This window comes from Zingiber officinale, chromosome 3B, assembly GCF_018446385.1.
Source record: "Zingiber officinale cultivar Zhangliang chromosome 3B, Zo_v1.1, whole genome shotgun sequence".
In the NCBI taxonomy this organism is placed as follows: domain Eukaryota; kingdom Viridiplantae; phylum Streptophyta; class Magnoliopsida; order Zingiberales; family Zingiberaceae; genus Zingiber; species Zingiber officinale.
The window spans coordinates 100,731,384-100,744,186 of NC_055991.1; the positions used below are offsets into that span (position 1 = coordinate 100,731,384).

Below are 12,803 nucleotides of genomic sequence, written 5' to 3' on the forward strand. Positions count from 1 at the left end.
GGTTGTCTTTGGTTTTTTCGTTAATATCCGTCACTGTATTTGTGAGATTATCAAAAGCATTCTTCTCAATATGCATTACATCGAGATTATGATGAATCAAATGACTAAACCAATATGATAAATCCCAAAATATACTCTGTTTAGTCCATTTATGTGTACTTTTATATTCATATGTTGTACCATGTGGCTCTTCAATAACAGATGGAAAGTTAACCACTCTCCACCAAATCTGTTCACCAATCAATCGCAATGGTGGAGGGGTTCTTTCAATTCTATTCTTAGTGAATTCATCTTTATTTCTTTTAAAAATATGATTTGGTGGTAAAAATTATATATGACAATCAAAATAGCTCGTCTTTTTTTCATGTTTCAATCGGATTGACTTTGATCTCTCCATACATATTGGGCATCCTAATCTCCCAGTGGTACTCCAATCTGATAGCATACCATAAGCCGAAAAATCATTTATAGTCCAAAGAAGAGCAACCTTCATTACAAATATCTGATTAGTTTGAACATTGTACGTAGCAAAACCTTCATCCCATAATTGTTTCAGTTCTGCAATCAGTGGTTGCATATAAATATCTATTAACTTTTTTGGATTTTGCGGGCCAGGGACAACCAAAGTTAAAAACATATAGGGTGTTTTCATACACATCCCAGGTGGATGATTATACGGAGTTATAGATCTAAAGAGGGGATAACCACTGTATTACTAGACTGAGATAGTCCATATGACAACTGTTGTGGTTGATCATCATATTTCCAAGAAGCATTATAATGTAGTAATTGTGGGAGTTGAAGTTGTTGTTGTTGATATTGTTGTTGTCGTGGTGGTTTCTGCTACTGCGGTAGTTTAACTTTGTTCAACAATAATGGATACTGAAACTTTCAGTGTCCTTTTCATTGCAATAAGTACACTCATCACTAGAAACCTTCAAGTTGACCTATTTTGATTATAAAGCGAAGGTCGATCGCTATGGAGCTACCAATTAACAGTTCTTCAATCAAACTACCAAAATTATGAAAATGAAGGCTCTGATACTATGTAGAAATTAAGACGAGGAAAAAGTAGTTATCTTAATAAATCCAAAAATATACGAGAAATAAAGAATACAACACCTTATATAACTAGATTAAGAAATCCTAAACCCTAAACTAAAAAAAAATAAAAGACTAAATTTTTTTAAAAAAATATAAACAAATAATTCTAATAAATATATATAATCTAACACTACTCTCTAGCTCCTCCTTTATAAAGAGTTCCAAGGCTTTAAAGTTTTACCCCAACTTTGAAAATTTGCCGTGACTATGAAATTCATCATAGTCGAACCAAAGGCCCTGGCACATCGTTTGTTGCTCAAATGTTAGATAATCGGTGAGTTTTGGTGACTGGTCGATTGCAATGGTTGATACATTTGAGGCATTTGGTCACTAGATTCTTTTGGTAATACATGCTTACCTGGTGGAAGTAATTTGAAGATAAAAAATAAAAATAAAATAAAAAGACAACCTCAGTTTCAAATCTATCGTTATCAGTTGAATTGTAACCTTCAGGAGACATCCACATCTTTATTTAAGGAACGAAAAAAGACAACCATGCATATAATTCACCATGATCATAATATTCTAATCTGAATCGAGGATATTTTATTGAGTAGAATATATATTCCAATAATTCTTCCAACTCTTTCAAGGTCCTTCTCTCACAAATGACAATACCAACTATTACTATACAATTTCGCAATAATCCTCTTATATATCCACTATTTTGTTGTGTGGACGGTTTTATATTCTTCCAAACTGCATGCAAATCATATATATATATATATATATATATATATATATATATATATAAAAGGTCACCATCTAGCTAAATCCTTTAGAGAACATTAGACTTATAAGAAACTATCAGAGACCTCATTAAATAACATTTAATTTATGTAAGAGCAATTGCTATATATTCTAGCATTAACCTCTTCTTTCTAGCTCTTGAAACAGAAGGTGGCTAACAAGTGGAAGAAGAGATAGTTAGCTACTTGTCGTACCCACTTGCATTAGGGAGACACCGAAAAGGGAGAATTAAGGGCTAGCTGGAGCCTAGAGGTCGGAGCTTCTTCTACATGTGGGAGAGAGAGAGCGCATCAGCTTGAGCGGGAGGGAAAATAGGAAGAGGAAACAGAAGCACGGCAGGAAGGTCAGGTTCTTAATTGATATTTTACAAAAAAAGCCCACTACTTTTATAAATTAGAATTTGGATAATTTGGTCCAAATATAAATACTATAACACTCCTCTTGATCTTCTCAATTGTAGTAAAAATAATCACACTCACTCGAATGTCTCTCATAATTCGTCCCATATTATATGAAAAAAGATAAAATATAAAATTATCAGTTTAAATTCGACCATCAAGCGATCAAGGGATTTCTTGATCTTCTCAACCATAATATAAAATTCAGTTTAAATTAGGCCTCCAAGTGATCAAGGGACTTCTTGATCTTCTCAACCATCTTGTATACATATGGTGATGCTCCTTCAATAGTTTAACTCAATCTATATCCATTCCCAAGTAGCGTACAAACCTACTAGATTGGGTGGATTCAGATCTAGAGGTTATCTTTTTTTTTTTTTTTTCTTTTTTTAATGTTTTTATGATATATTCTTTAAAAAAAAATTTAAGGATTTAGTTAGGTTTATCTTTTTTATTTCTTTTACAAAAAGTTGAGCATTTTTTTTTGGCACATGTTAACTAATACTTGAATGCCTCCGTAACAAGTATTATTAAATTACTACATGAGAAAAACTAATAGCTTGATTCATGAGAGTCCAGTTTCTCTAGTCCATAATTTTTAAATTTTTCTTGACCCTTTTCGCAATTTAACGTTGGATCATGATTGAAATATTGCTAAAATTAGCTACAATTTTCCTTGGGTTCATCTTTCCACCTAGGTTATAGTTTTGAGTCGGACGGACTGTATTATAAAAAGGATTAGAAAAAGATTAAGAATTATAGACCAAAGTCGGTTCATGAGCCACCATAAAAATTTGGCTAGGCTTAGCTCCTTTACAACCTTACCAAGTTAAAGACTTGTTTTTTTCTATCATAGTTTTACTCGAGGAGTCAGACAAAATGGAAGATTCCTTCTACATATTTGTATTGTTTATATTGTGACCTTCTAGCTTTGACACCAAGAAAAAGAAAAAATATATATATAATTAATTATTATTTTTAAACTACCAAATCATATAAAATTAAGTCAAAGCAAATAAATTAGTATTAAATTATTGAATTAAGTTATATAGGATTTTATCTTAAACTAGAATCGGTGGTTCTCCTATTTTAGGATATAAGGACTTTAAATGGTAGGTGACCTTTGAAAGGCAAGAGGCTCATCCGTAAACGCTTTAATTAAAATTGGTTGCATAATTTTTAGGCGTAAATTTGTGGTGATCGAGTGTATTTGGCATAAACGAACCACATCTAATATATTTTTCCAATTAAAACAAATCTCATATAAAAGATAATATTTAAGAAGGTAATAAACAAACAAATACATGGTCCATAAAATTAATTGTCTACAGAATCCCACAGGTCTCGGCATTCTGATCTCAATCAAAGGGATATCAATCTCACTTTGACACATTCCATATATAATTTGCATCCCCTTGGCATAATATACGTGCATGTCCACATCCCATCAGGACTCCGTTCATGAACAACTCTGAAACCTCATCACTTTGACAGACAGGCTTCGAGATCCTATCAACAAGTTGTATGTAAGTTCTTGCTCGACTTATTCCTATGTAACTAAAAATATTTAGAAATCCGTTTTCACGCTTTCTATCAGAGATTTTTGCGGCCTTCCTTCTCTTTCAATGAGGACATGGTGAAGACATGCATCTTACAACACCAAAGATGCCTAGGCTTGACGCTGGAATTTGATACTTGGTATATTTCTTCATCGACTATGACGGGATTCTCCACTGTACACCACATTGCAGTATAAATAGTGGGACGAGCATGAACCTTCATATGACCAAACTGATACTTCACCTTTGTTTTTGCCTTGTGCAATATCGCACTCTGTGAGCCTTGTCGTGGGTTTGTTTGATCAAAGTTGCTCTGACTCTTGTCTCTATTCTGCCATAATCCAACTTTCGTGGAGGATGATGATGGTAGATTACCTTTCCATCGGAGAATTCTCACTGCTATTGGTTTGGATCATTTTAGACTTCACTATACTGATCAAGTCATCGACGGAAGTTGGAGAGGTCCGACAACATTTGACACCGAGGAAACAAAGGGTCTTGGCACGGATCATTGTAGCGTGTAACATCTTAATCTCCATCCTTCATCTGTGTTGTTGTATCCATGAAATTTGGAAGCTGGGGAGGGTCTTTGTAGCAGATGTTTTCTTAACAATGTCATGGGTTCTGGTAACTCTATATGCTACGTACTGCATGAAAACTAGAGTACTAGTGAATCTCACCTGGCCTTTAGTCCTCCTTTGCTGGTGGGCCTTCTCTGCCTTAATAAAATTGATCTCCATCTCTGCCTATTTCTTTGACATTTGGAAGAAAACACCATTACCTGATATCTTTCCATCTCCAAACATTGCGCAGTTCACTTCTTTCCCTCTGTCTGTTTTAATCTGCTTCAGTGCTCTTTGCACGAGTTATTTACAGACCAATGATCCAGAACTAGAACAGTCTCTATTATCAAACCATGAAGAGTGTGCTGGCACTAGAGATGGCTTCTCCAGAGCTGGGATTTGGAGCCGTCTCACATTTCGATGGCTGAATCCAGTTTTTGAGAAGGCACATCGTGTGCAGAGGCTAGAGCTTTTCCATGTTCCCGAGGCACCTGAATCTGAGAGCGCGGAAAGTTCATTTTCCATTTTGCAAGAAGCTCGCAAACAGAAGCCAGAACTAGCAGCTTCACTTGTAAAAGCAGTCATTTATACGGTTTGGAGGCCTTTGGTGGTGAATGCAACCCTAGCAGGTATGGAAACTTTACTAACTGTGCACTAATATTCTCCCTTAATCGATGTAGGAATGTAAGATTTAACCAAGTCTACTAAATATTTGCAGGTCTCAACACATTTTCTTCCTATCTGGGACCCTTCCTTATAACCAACTTTGTGGAATTTATAGCTGGGGAGAACTCCGCCCATGGTATCTACTACGGCTACATGTTGGCTTGTTTATTCTTCTTTGCAAAGACAGTGGAGTCACTGACTCAACGGCAATGGTACTTTGGTGCACGACAAATTGGAGTACGAGTTCGAGCAGCCCTCATGGTAGCCATTTATAACAACTCTATTCTCACTAAGAATTCAGGCACAAGCACAGGAAAAATGATCAACTTCCTTGATGTGGATGTTGAACGGATCGGCGACTTCTTCTGGTACATACATGGCATTTGGTTGCTCCCGCTCCAGGTCTCTTTGGCTCTACTCATTCTTTACAGAAATCTTGGTGCATCAGCCTCATTCTCAGTGCTAGCAGTGACCATTCTAGTTATGTTGAGTAACACACCTCTGGCGCGCATACAAGAGAAGCTCCATTCAAGGATCATGGAAGCAAAAGACTCGAGAATCAAAGCTACAGCCGAGACATTAAAATGCATGAAGATATTGAAGTTGCATTCCTGGGAAACAGCCTACCTGAACAAGCTACTCCAGCTAAGAGACGCTGAGAGAAGTTGGATAAAGAGATATTTGTACACATGTTCTGTTGTTGCCTTCCTGTTCTGGGCATCTCCAACTCTAATTTCGGTCGTTGCCTTTGGTATCTGCGTCATGGTGAATACACCACTGAGTGCTGGCACAGTTCTCGCAGCTCTAGCTACATTCAGAATCCTACAGGAGCCTATTTATAATCTCCCTGAACTTGTCACGGTTATTACACAAACAAAAGTCTCAATCGACAGAATCCAGAACTTTATGAAAGAAGAGGAACAGAAGCACTTGTCGCCAAGCAATGATGCAGAAACCTTAAACGTTGCAGTGGACATTGAACCTGGGGAGTACAGCTGGGAGGCTGATTCTAGGAAAAAACCCACTCTGAAGATAGATAAAAAGATTCAGATCATGAAAGGAGGAAAGGTTGCAATATGTGGCACTGTTGGATCGGGTAAGACGAGCTTCCTTGCTAGTGTCTTAGGAGAAATTGCAAGAACCAGTGGAGGAAGAGTCAATGTCTCTGGTTCAAGAGCCTATGTTCCACAAACTGCTTGGATTCAAACTGGAACAGTTCAAGAGAACATTTTGTTTGGAAAAGAGATGGATAGGAGGTGGTACCATGAAGTGTTGGAAGCATGCTCTTTAGAGAGAGATATTGAACTCTGGGATGATGGGGACCTCACTGTGGTAGGAGAGAGGGGTATCAATTTGAGTGGCGGACAGAAGCAAAGGATTCAACTAGCAAGAGCCATCTATAATAATTCTGATATTTATTTGTTGGATGATCCCTTCAGTGCCGTCGATGCACACACTGCGGCACACCTATTCAAGGTACAAGCATCCCTCTATTGGTATCCAATATTTGCATTGAGATATAAATGATAATAATGGGTCAGGCAATGCTGAATTCAGAAAAGGATGGTTGAATAAGATCCATTTTGGAATATGACTTTGTTATATCCCATCAAATCAAATTAAGTATTAATTATTTTATTCAAAAAAATTTCCTATGTTTTCCTTTTGCAGAAATGCCAATTCTAAATCATAATCATCGAGATTTATTTGAAATTTCTACTTTCAAGAGGTGCATATCTGACAAAGGAATTTGCGTGCAGGAATGTTTCTTGACGTTATTGTCTTCTAAGACTGTCATTTATGTGACACATCAACTGGAGTTTATAGTTGCAGCAGATTTGATTCTGGTAAATTTTAATCTTCTTTAACCAATTAGAATCAAACTACATGCTGATTGAAGAATTAGCTTTTAGTGAACAATTTGGTTGACCTATTACAAGTTGGTGACTACCTTTTGCACATCCAAACGGCCGACATTCTTAGAATTGTCATCCCACTAGAGGAAAATCCCACAATGCGTCATAATTAAGATTCAACCCTTAAATGTCTGGTTAACCATTTGAAGGACCTAACCGCTGCACCATTGCAGGCCCGAAGATGGTTTCTATGACACTACAGTTTTATGGTTAATATAACCAACTGATAAAAATAGTACATTCTGACCCATAAGAACTATATTCCTAATTGGATGCATAGTAAAGTGCAGCACGAAAGTAGGCCATAAAATTTTGCTAGAACCTATGACTGATGATAATTCCTTACATTCTCAGGTATTGAAAGATGGAAAGGTGGTTCAATCTGGCAGCAAGTATGAAGATCTCATGAAAGAAGCCAGCGGAGAGCTTGCGTGTCTGATAGCTGCACATAATCAGACATTAACTCAGATCAGATCATGGAAAGAGCACGATTCATTGATAAGCACAAATGGAAAGGTGAGACACAAGGAGCTCAGAGATGTAAAACAACATAATCAAAAAGGGTGCTCTGAGATTTTGGAGAGATCATATCAAAGAGACAGGGAATTTGGAAGGGTGAAATGGCATGTATACCACACCTTTGTGACTTCAGCATACAAAGGGGCTCTTGTTCCAGTATTGTTATTATTTCAAGTTCTCTTTCAGGGTCTACAGATTGGTAGCAACTACTGGATTTCCTGGGCAACTGAAAAGGAAGACCAAGTGAGCAAAGAAAAACTTATTGGAATTTTTGTTCTACTATCAGCCAGCAGCTCAATGTTTATACTAGGAAGGGGAGTTTTGCTTGCAACTGTTGCCTTTGAAACAGCACAGAAGCTATTTCTGGGAATGATAACAAGCATTTTTAGAGCACCAATGTCATTTTTTGATACAACGCCTTCTAGCCGAATACTTAATAGGGTTAGTTCTTTGATTTTCTCTCTTTCTTCTTTATTGTCAGGTCAAAAAGACATATCACTACTCTTTCCTTTAATTAGCAAAGTAACAATGTTAATATATGAAGCATTATCTAAAAGATTTAAAAATTTCAGTAGCTTGCTTAAATATCACAGTATAAATCTAACAATTGTTACCTTTTCCAGTCTTCATCAGACCAGACAACTGTTGACACTGATATCCCATACAGACTGGCAGGATTAGCTTTTGCACTTGTTCAACTTCTATGCATCATCATTCTCATGTCTCAAGTTGCATGGCCAGTGTTCATCCTCTTCATTCTCGTTGTCACAATCTCCATTTGGTATCAGGTAAACCAACAACAAGCTTTTGTTGCATAATGTCTTTAGGAGTATTTGATTATACTGCATGGAAAATGAAAATAGCATTCTATTGCTTCTTCTTTTCTCCATTCTGCTCATTCACATTAACCTCCTTAACTTGTAGAATCTTCAATACGTCAAGAACTGGGAGATACTGAAGAACCAATACATAGTTCCTTTGTTATGCATAGTGCTATTGTCAGTAAATGTACTAGCTTAAATTTGTCCTCTTCCTAAAATCTAAGTGACTTCCTGCAGAACCACTATGTAAATGCTGCTAGAGAGCTTGCTAGAATGGTAGGAATTCAGAAGGCTCCTATTCTCCATCACTTCTCTGAATCTTTTGCTGGAGCCGCTACCATCCGCTGTTTCAATCAGGAAGAACGCTTCTCTAAAAAGAACCTGAGCTTGATAGATGATTATTCTCGAGTCACCTTTCACAACTATGCAACCATGGAGTGGCTCTCACTTCGAGTCAACTTTCTGTTCAACATTGTATTCTTTGCAATGTTAGCCATCCTGGTGTCGATGCCAAGAAATGCTATTGATCCAAGTATATGCTCTACAGCCCTATAGCAACAAAAATTAGTTATATAATTGTTGAGAAATGACTAAATTTATTATATTTCAGGCCTTGCAGGACTTGCTGCAACATATGGTTTAAATCTAAATGTCCTACAGTCTTGGGTTATTTGGAATCTATGCAATGTAGAGAACAAGATGATCTCTGTAGAGAGAATTTTACAGTTCTTGGCAATAGAAAGCGAGGCTCCTCTGGTAATCGAGGATTACAGACCCGAACAAGGATGGCCCACAGCAGGAACAATTGTACTAGATAATCTCCAGATTCGCTACCACCCTACGCATCCAACAGTCCTTAAAGGCATCAGCTGCACTTTCCCAGGAGCGAAGAAAATTGGGGTTGTGGGCAGGACAGGAAGTGGGAAGTCGACCCTTATTCAAGCCCTTTTCAGAGTGGTGGAACCATCATCAGGAAGGATAGTGATTGATAATATTGATATTAGTCAAATTGGTCTACATGACTTGAGATCTAGGCTGAGCATAATTGCACAAGAGCCAATACTTTTTCAAGGAACTTTGAGAACAAACTTGGATCCTTTGCAGCAGCATCCTGACTCTACGATCTGGGAGGTATTCATAATGTATTACCTTTCTATCATTTAGTACTCTAGACTTAGAAGTGGAATGAATGTGTATTTTACCAGGTACTCTACAAGTGTCAACTTGGAGACATAGTTAAACAAGATCAAAGACTGCTTGATACACCAGGTAACCTATATCTTATAGCAAACATATACAAGCGACTATGCTGATAGAAAATAACAAACTAGTGTACTGATGATAGGAAGAAATCACCGAGTCAATAGTATTTCTTGGGGCATTAACACAGTTTTAGTTTTTCCTAGACAGTTTTAAAGCTCTAGCTTCTTGTCTCAATGTTTGTCCGTGAGATGATATGAGTTAGACATTATGATGCAGTTGTGGAAGATGGAGGAAATTTGAGTGTGGGGCAGAGGCAGCTAGTTTGCCTTACAAGAGCATTGCTAGACAAGAGAAAGATCCTAGTTCTCGATGAGGCCACAGCTTCAGTAGATACTGCAACTGATAATTTCATCCAGAAGACTATAAGAGAAGAAACCACCAGCTGCACTGTAATTACAGTTGCACACCGTGTACCCACCATCATTGACAGCGATCTGGTTCTGGTGCTTGATGAAGGTAAATTTAGAAAGTAGAGAAATCTGAACATGCTACTTCACTGGTTTTTCATGCTGAAATTTGAGTCTACTATAAGCACAATATAAATATGCATTAGATTATCACTATTAAAAGATTTGTAATGCCTCAACTGAAAATAGAAATTTGATATTTGAACTCATTGCAGTAACCAGCTCACTGTGATTCCCTGGTCGATGCAGGTAAAATTTTGGAGTTTGATTCTCCTCAAGATCTTCTCAAAGATGAATCATCAGCTTTCTCAAAGTTGGTCATGGAGTTCCTGGGCAGATCCAACTGTAATAACGACTTCAAAGATAGATCTTTGATTGATCCATGATAATAGGATTAGCCACTCAATCTAGTGTTAATCATCTAACCTTACATTTGGAAGTACATGGATACAGAGTGGGAGTGGAACTGACAAAGAAATTCAACCACAATACATTTGCGACAAGATACATAGTGAGAGAGAGGAGAGGGAAATGAAGAAAGAAACAAAAGAGAAGAAAATGTACATTACATGAATGTTCTTCAAAGTTACATGTTACGCAACCGTAAGTGTACGGTTTCGTCGTCAGTAATAAAAAAATATCGAATCCATGGGGACTGTTGATTAATCATTAGTTAACTTCGCACAGTGAATTATCTAGACAAACGTAAGATTGGTTGGAAAAAAAGAGTAAGAGAAAGAGAAGAGAAAAGAGATGGTGGATCTTGAAAGGGGTTGAGCTAAGAGGATATGAGAGATGGTTTGAAGTGCGATTCTAGAATTTTGGTTTCCTTATGATGTTACGCGATGTTACATAGATTGCTTAGTTCCTATCCTCTATGTTCATACTCTTGTAAGAAGTTAGATGCATTACCGACTCTCCCTGCAGTGGATAAGCCGACATGATCTCCTACTACATGTTCTATGCTACTAAATGGAAGTGATTCCTATGAAGTCTGTTAGCGGGATAGTCTGTCACTAACACCCCTCGGTCATACAACACAGAAACACACTAACACACAATAACATAGAAATAGAAATAGTGATTATGCTCGATCATCTACTTCCTTGTGGAGATTTACTTCTCCTCTCAAGGTGATACCCTAGACGTCCGTTAGCGGGGCAGTCTGTCACTAGCGTCCCTCGGTCATACGATCTAAAGTATCCCCCCTACGGGATTAACAATTCTACACAACCATTTGATAAGACATGCAAAAGATATATATAAGCTTCACACACACATTTCATCAAACATGAACAACGTATTAACAAGTCATTGAATAGAAACATGGCAAATCCACATAGTTTTACATCTCCATCACATCACAAATACTCCCTAATCCTAGAAAGGAGATCTACTCTATTGCAAAGGAAGAACAACCCCAAAACATAAAGTAAAGCATACTTACAACCCTAGATGTGAGAAGAAGGGGAAGGAGAGATGCTTGCCGATGTTTCCGATTTCTTGGGAATGCCTCCTTGCTCCAGAGATGGACGGATCGTCAAGGGATGGAGGTGAATGAAGCTCTAGGTTTTCTCCCTAAGGGGAGAACCCTTCCCCAATGAGAGAGATGAAGTCCCAAACCCAAGATGAGTCAAAGAATGAGGCTCTTGACCCTTTTATACCTCCTCCAAACTGCCCAGAAAAACTAGGATTACAGGAGTCCGGTAAACCGGATTTTTCACCCATTAAACCAGGTTTTCTCGTGATTCACCCTGAACCAAAGTTGTAGCTCTTGAAATTATCTACAATATGATATTTGGATCGAGCCTTGGCTCAAACTGAACTAAAATTTATGGTGGTTCAAAGTTTAGTCTACGGTCTGGGCGGAGGTCCAGTTGAACCCGCAGTTGGGAGGCACGGCGGTGCTATTTAGCATGGATAGACAATGCTATCTCTCTGTTGGATCTGAAGCAAAGTTGTAGACCTTGAAGTTAGCTACATTTTAGTATAAAGAACAGTCCAAAACTCCAACTGAGGGCAAAGTTATGGTCGTTTTACGATCGGTCTGCAATCTGCCCAGAATTTAGCACAGCTCTGTTTTGGCGTGGCACGACCGTGTGGATCCACACAACCAACTTCTTCTTGGCCTCGGCTCTGGTCACACGGCCGTGTGGGTCACACGGTCGTGGCCTTCTTCTTCTCTGCCAAAGTCACATGACCGTGTGGGTTCACACGGTCGTGACCTTCTTCACCTCTGGAAAGTGAGCACGAACGTGCCATTTGGCATGGTCGTGTGCTGCCTGGCCACAGGATGTTGACACGTCCATGTAGCTCACACGGTTGTGGCTTGATTTGCCTCTGTGGGGGAGTACGGCCGTGTGGGTCACATGGCCTTGACTTGATTTCTTCCAAAGTTATTCTCGTGTGCGTTTTTGCTCCATTTTCGCTCCAATATGCGTCCTGTCAATCAAAATATGTAAATAGCAGATCTTTGAATAGAATATAATAGAAGTATGATATTATAATGAAATAGGGTGCAATAAATATAGATTATGCTAATGAAATACAAGTATATATGCGTCCAAACATGTATAAAAGTGTATATAATCTATGCATATCATTATCAAATCATGATGGCAATGCAGCCAGCATGTTTACTGAGCACATCATCATGTTAAGTTGCTTCCAGAAGAGTAGTTCTATGCTTGAAGCTCATCTGAAGTCACTATGGTCTCTATACTAACCTTTCATCCCCTCCAGTAACAAATTTTCAAGACTTGAACTGAATCTTGATCATAAAGAATCACTAGAATTAACATGTGGCACCAAATTCGTTAACAGTATACCGTAATGCT

The 12,803-nt window shown here is 38.0% G+C and overlaps 1 protein-coding gene across 7 annotated transcripts; it reads left to right on the forward strand.

Moving 5' to 3' along the window:
• Window positions 1-1,973: 1,973 nt before the first annotated feature.
• On the forward strand, window positions 1,974-10,408 carry LOC121967175 (putative ABC transporter C family member 15). Of its 7 annotated transcripts, none has more exons than XM_042517236.1 (12): window positions 1,974-2,197; window positions 3,594-3,778; window positions 3,850-5,003; window positions 5,093-6,516; window positions 6,801-6,887; window positions 7,311-7,916; window positions 8,099-8,263; window positions 8,534-8,828; window positions 8,907-9,427; window positions 9,502-9,565; window positions 9,776-10,015; window positions 10,216-10,408. In XM_042517236.1, exons 3-12 carry the CDS (start codon window positions 4,169-4,171, stop codon window positions 10,350-10,352), a joined length of 4,374 nt encoding a protein of 1,457 aa, XP_042373170.1. In that variant the 5' UTR covers window positions 1,974-2,197; window positions 3,594-3,778; window positions 3,850-4,168; the 3' UTR covers window positions 10,353-10,408. The 7 variants fall into 7 exon arrangements, with proteins under 7 accessions (XP_042373170.1, XP_042373173.1, XP_042373172.1 ...); XM_042517239.1 differs by having other exon boundaries at window positions 3,594-3,774; XM_042517238.1 differs by having other exon boundaries at window positions 3,704-3,778.
• Window positions 10,409-12,803: the final 2,395 nt, after the last annotated feature.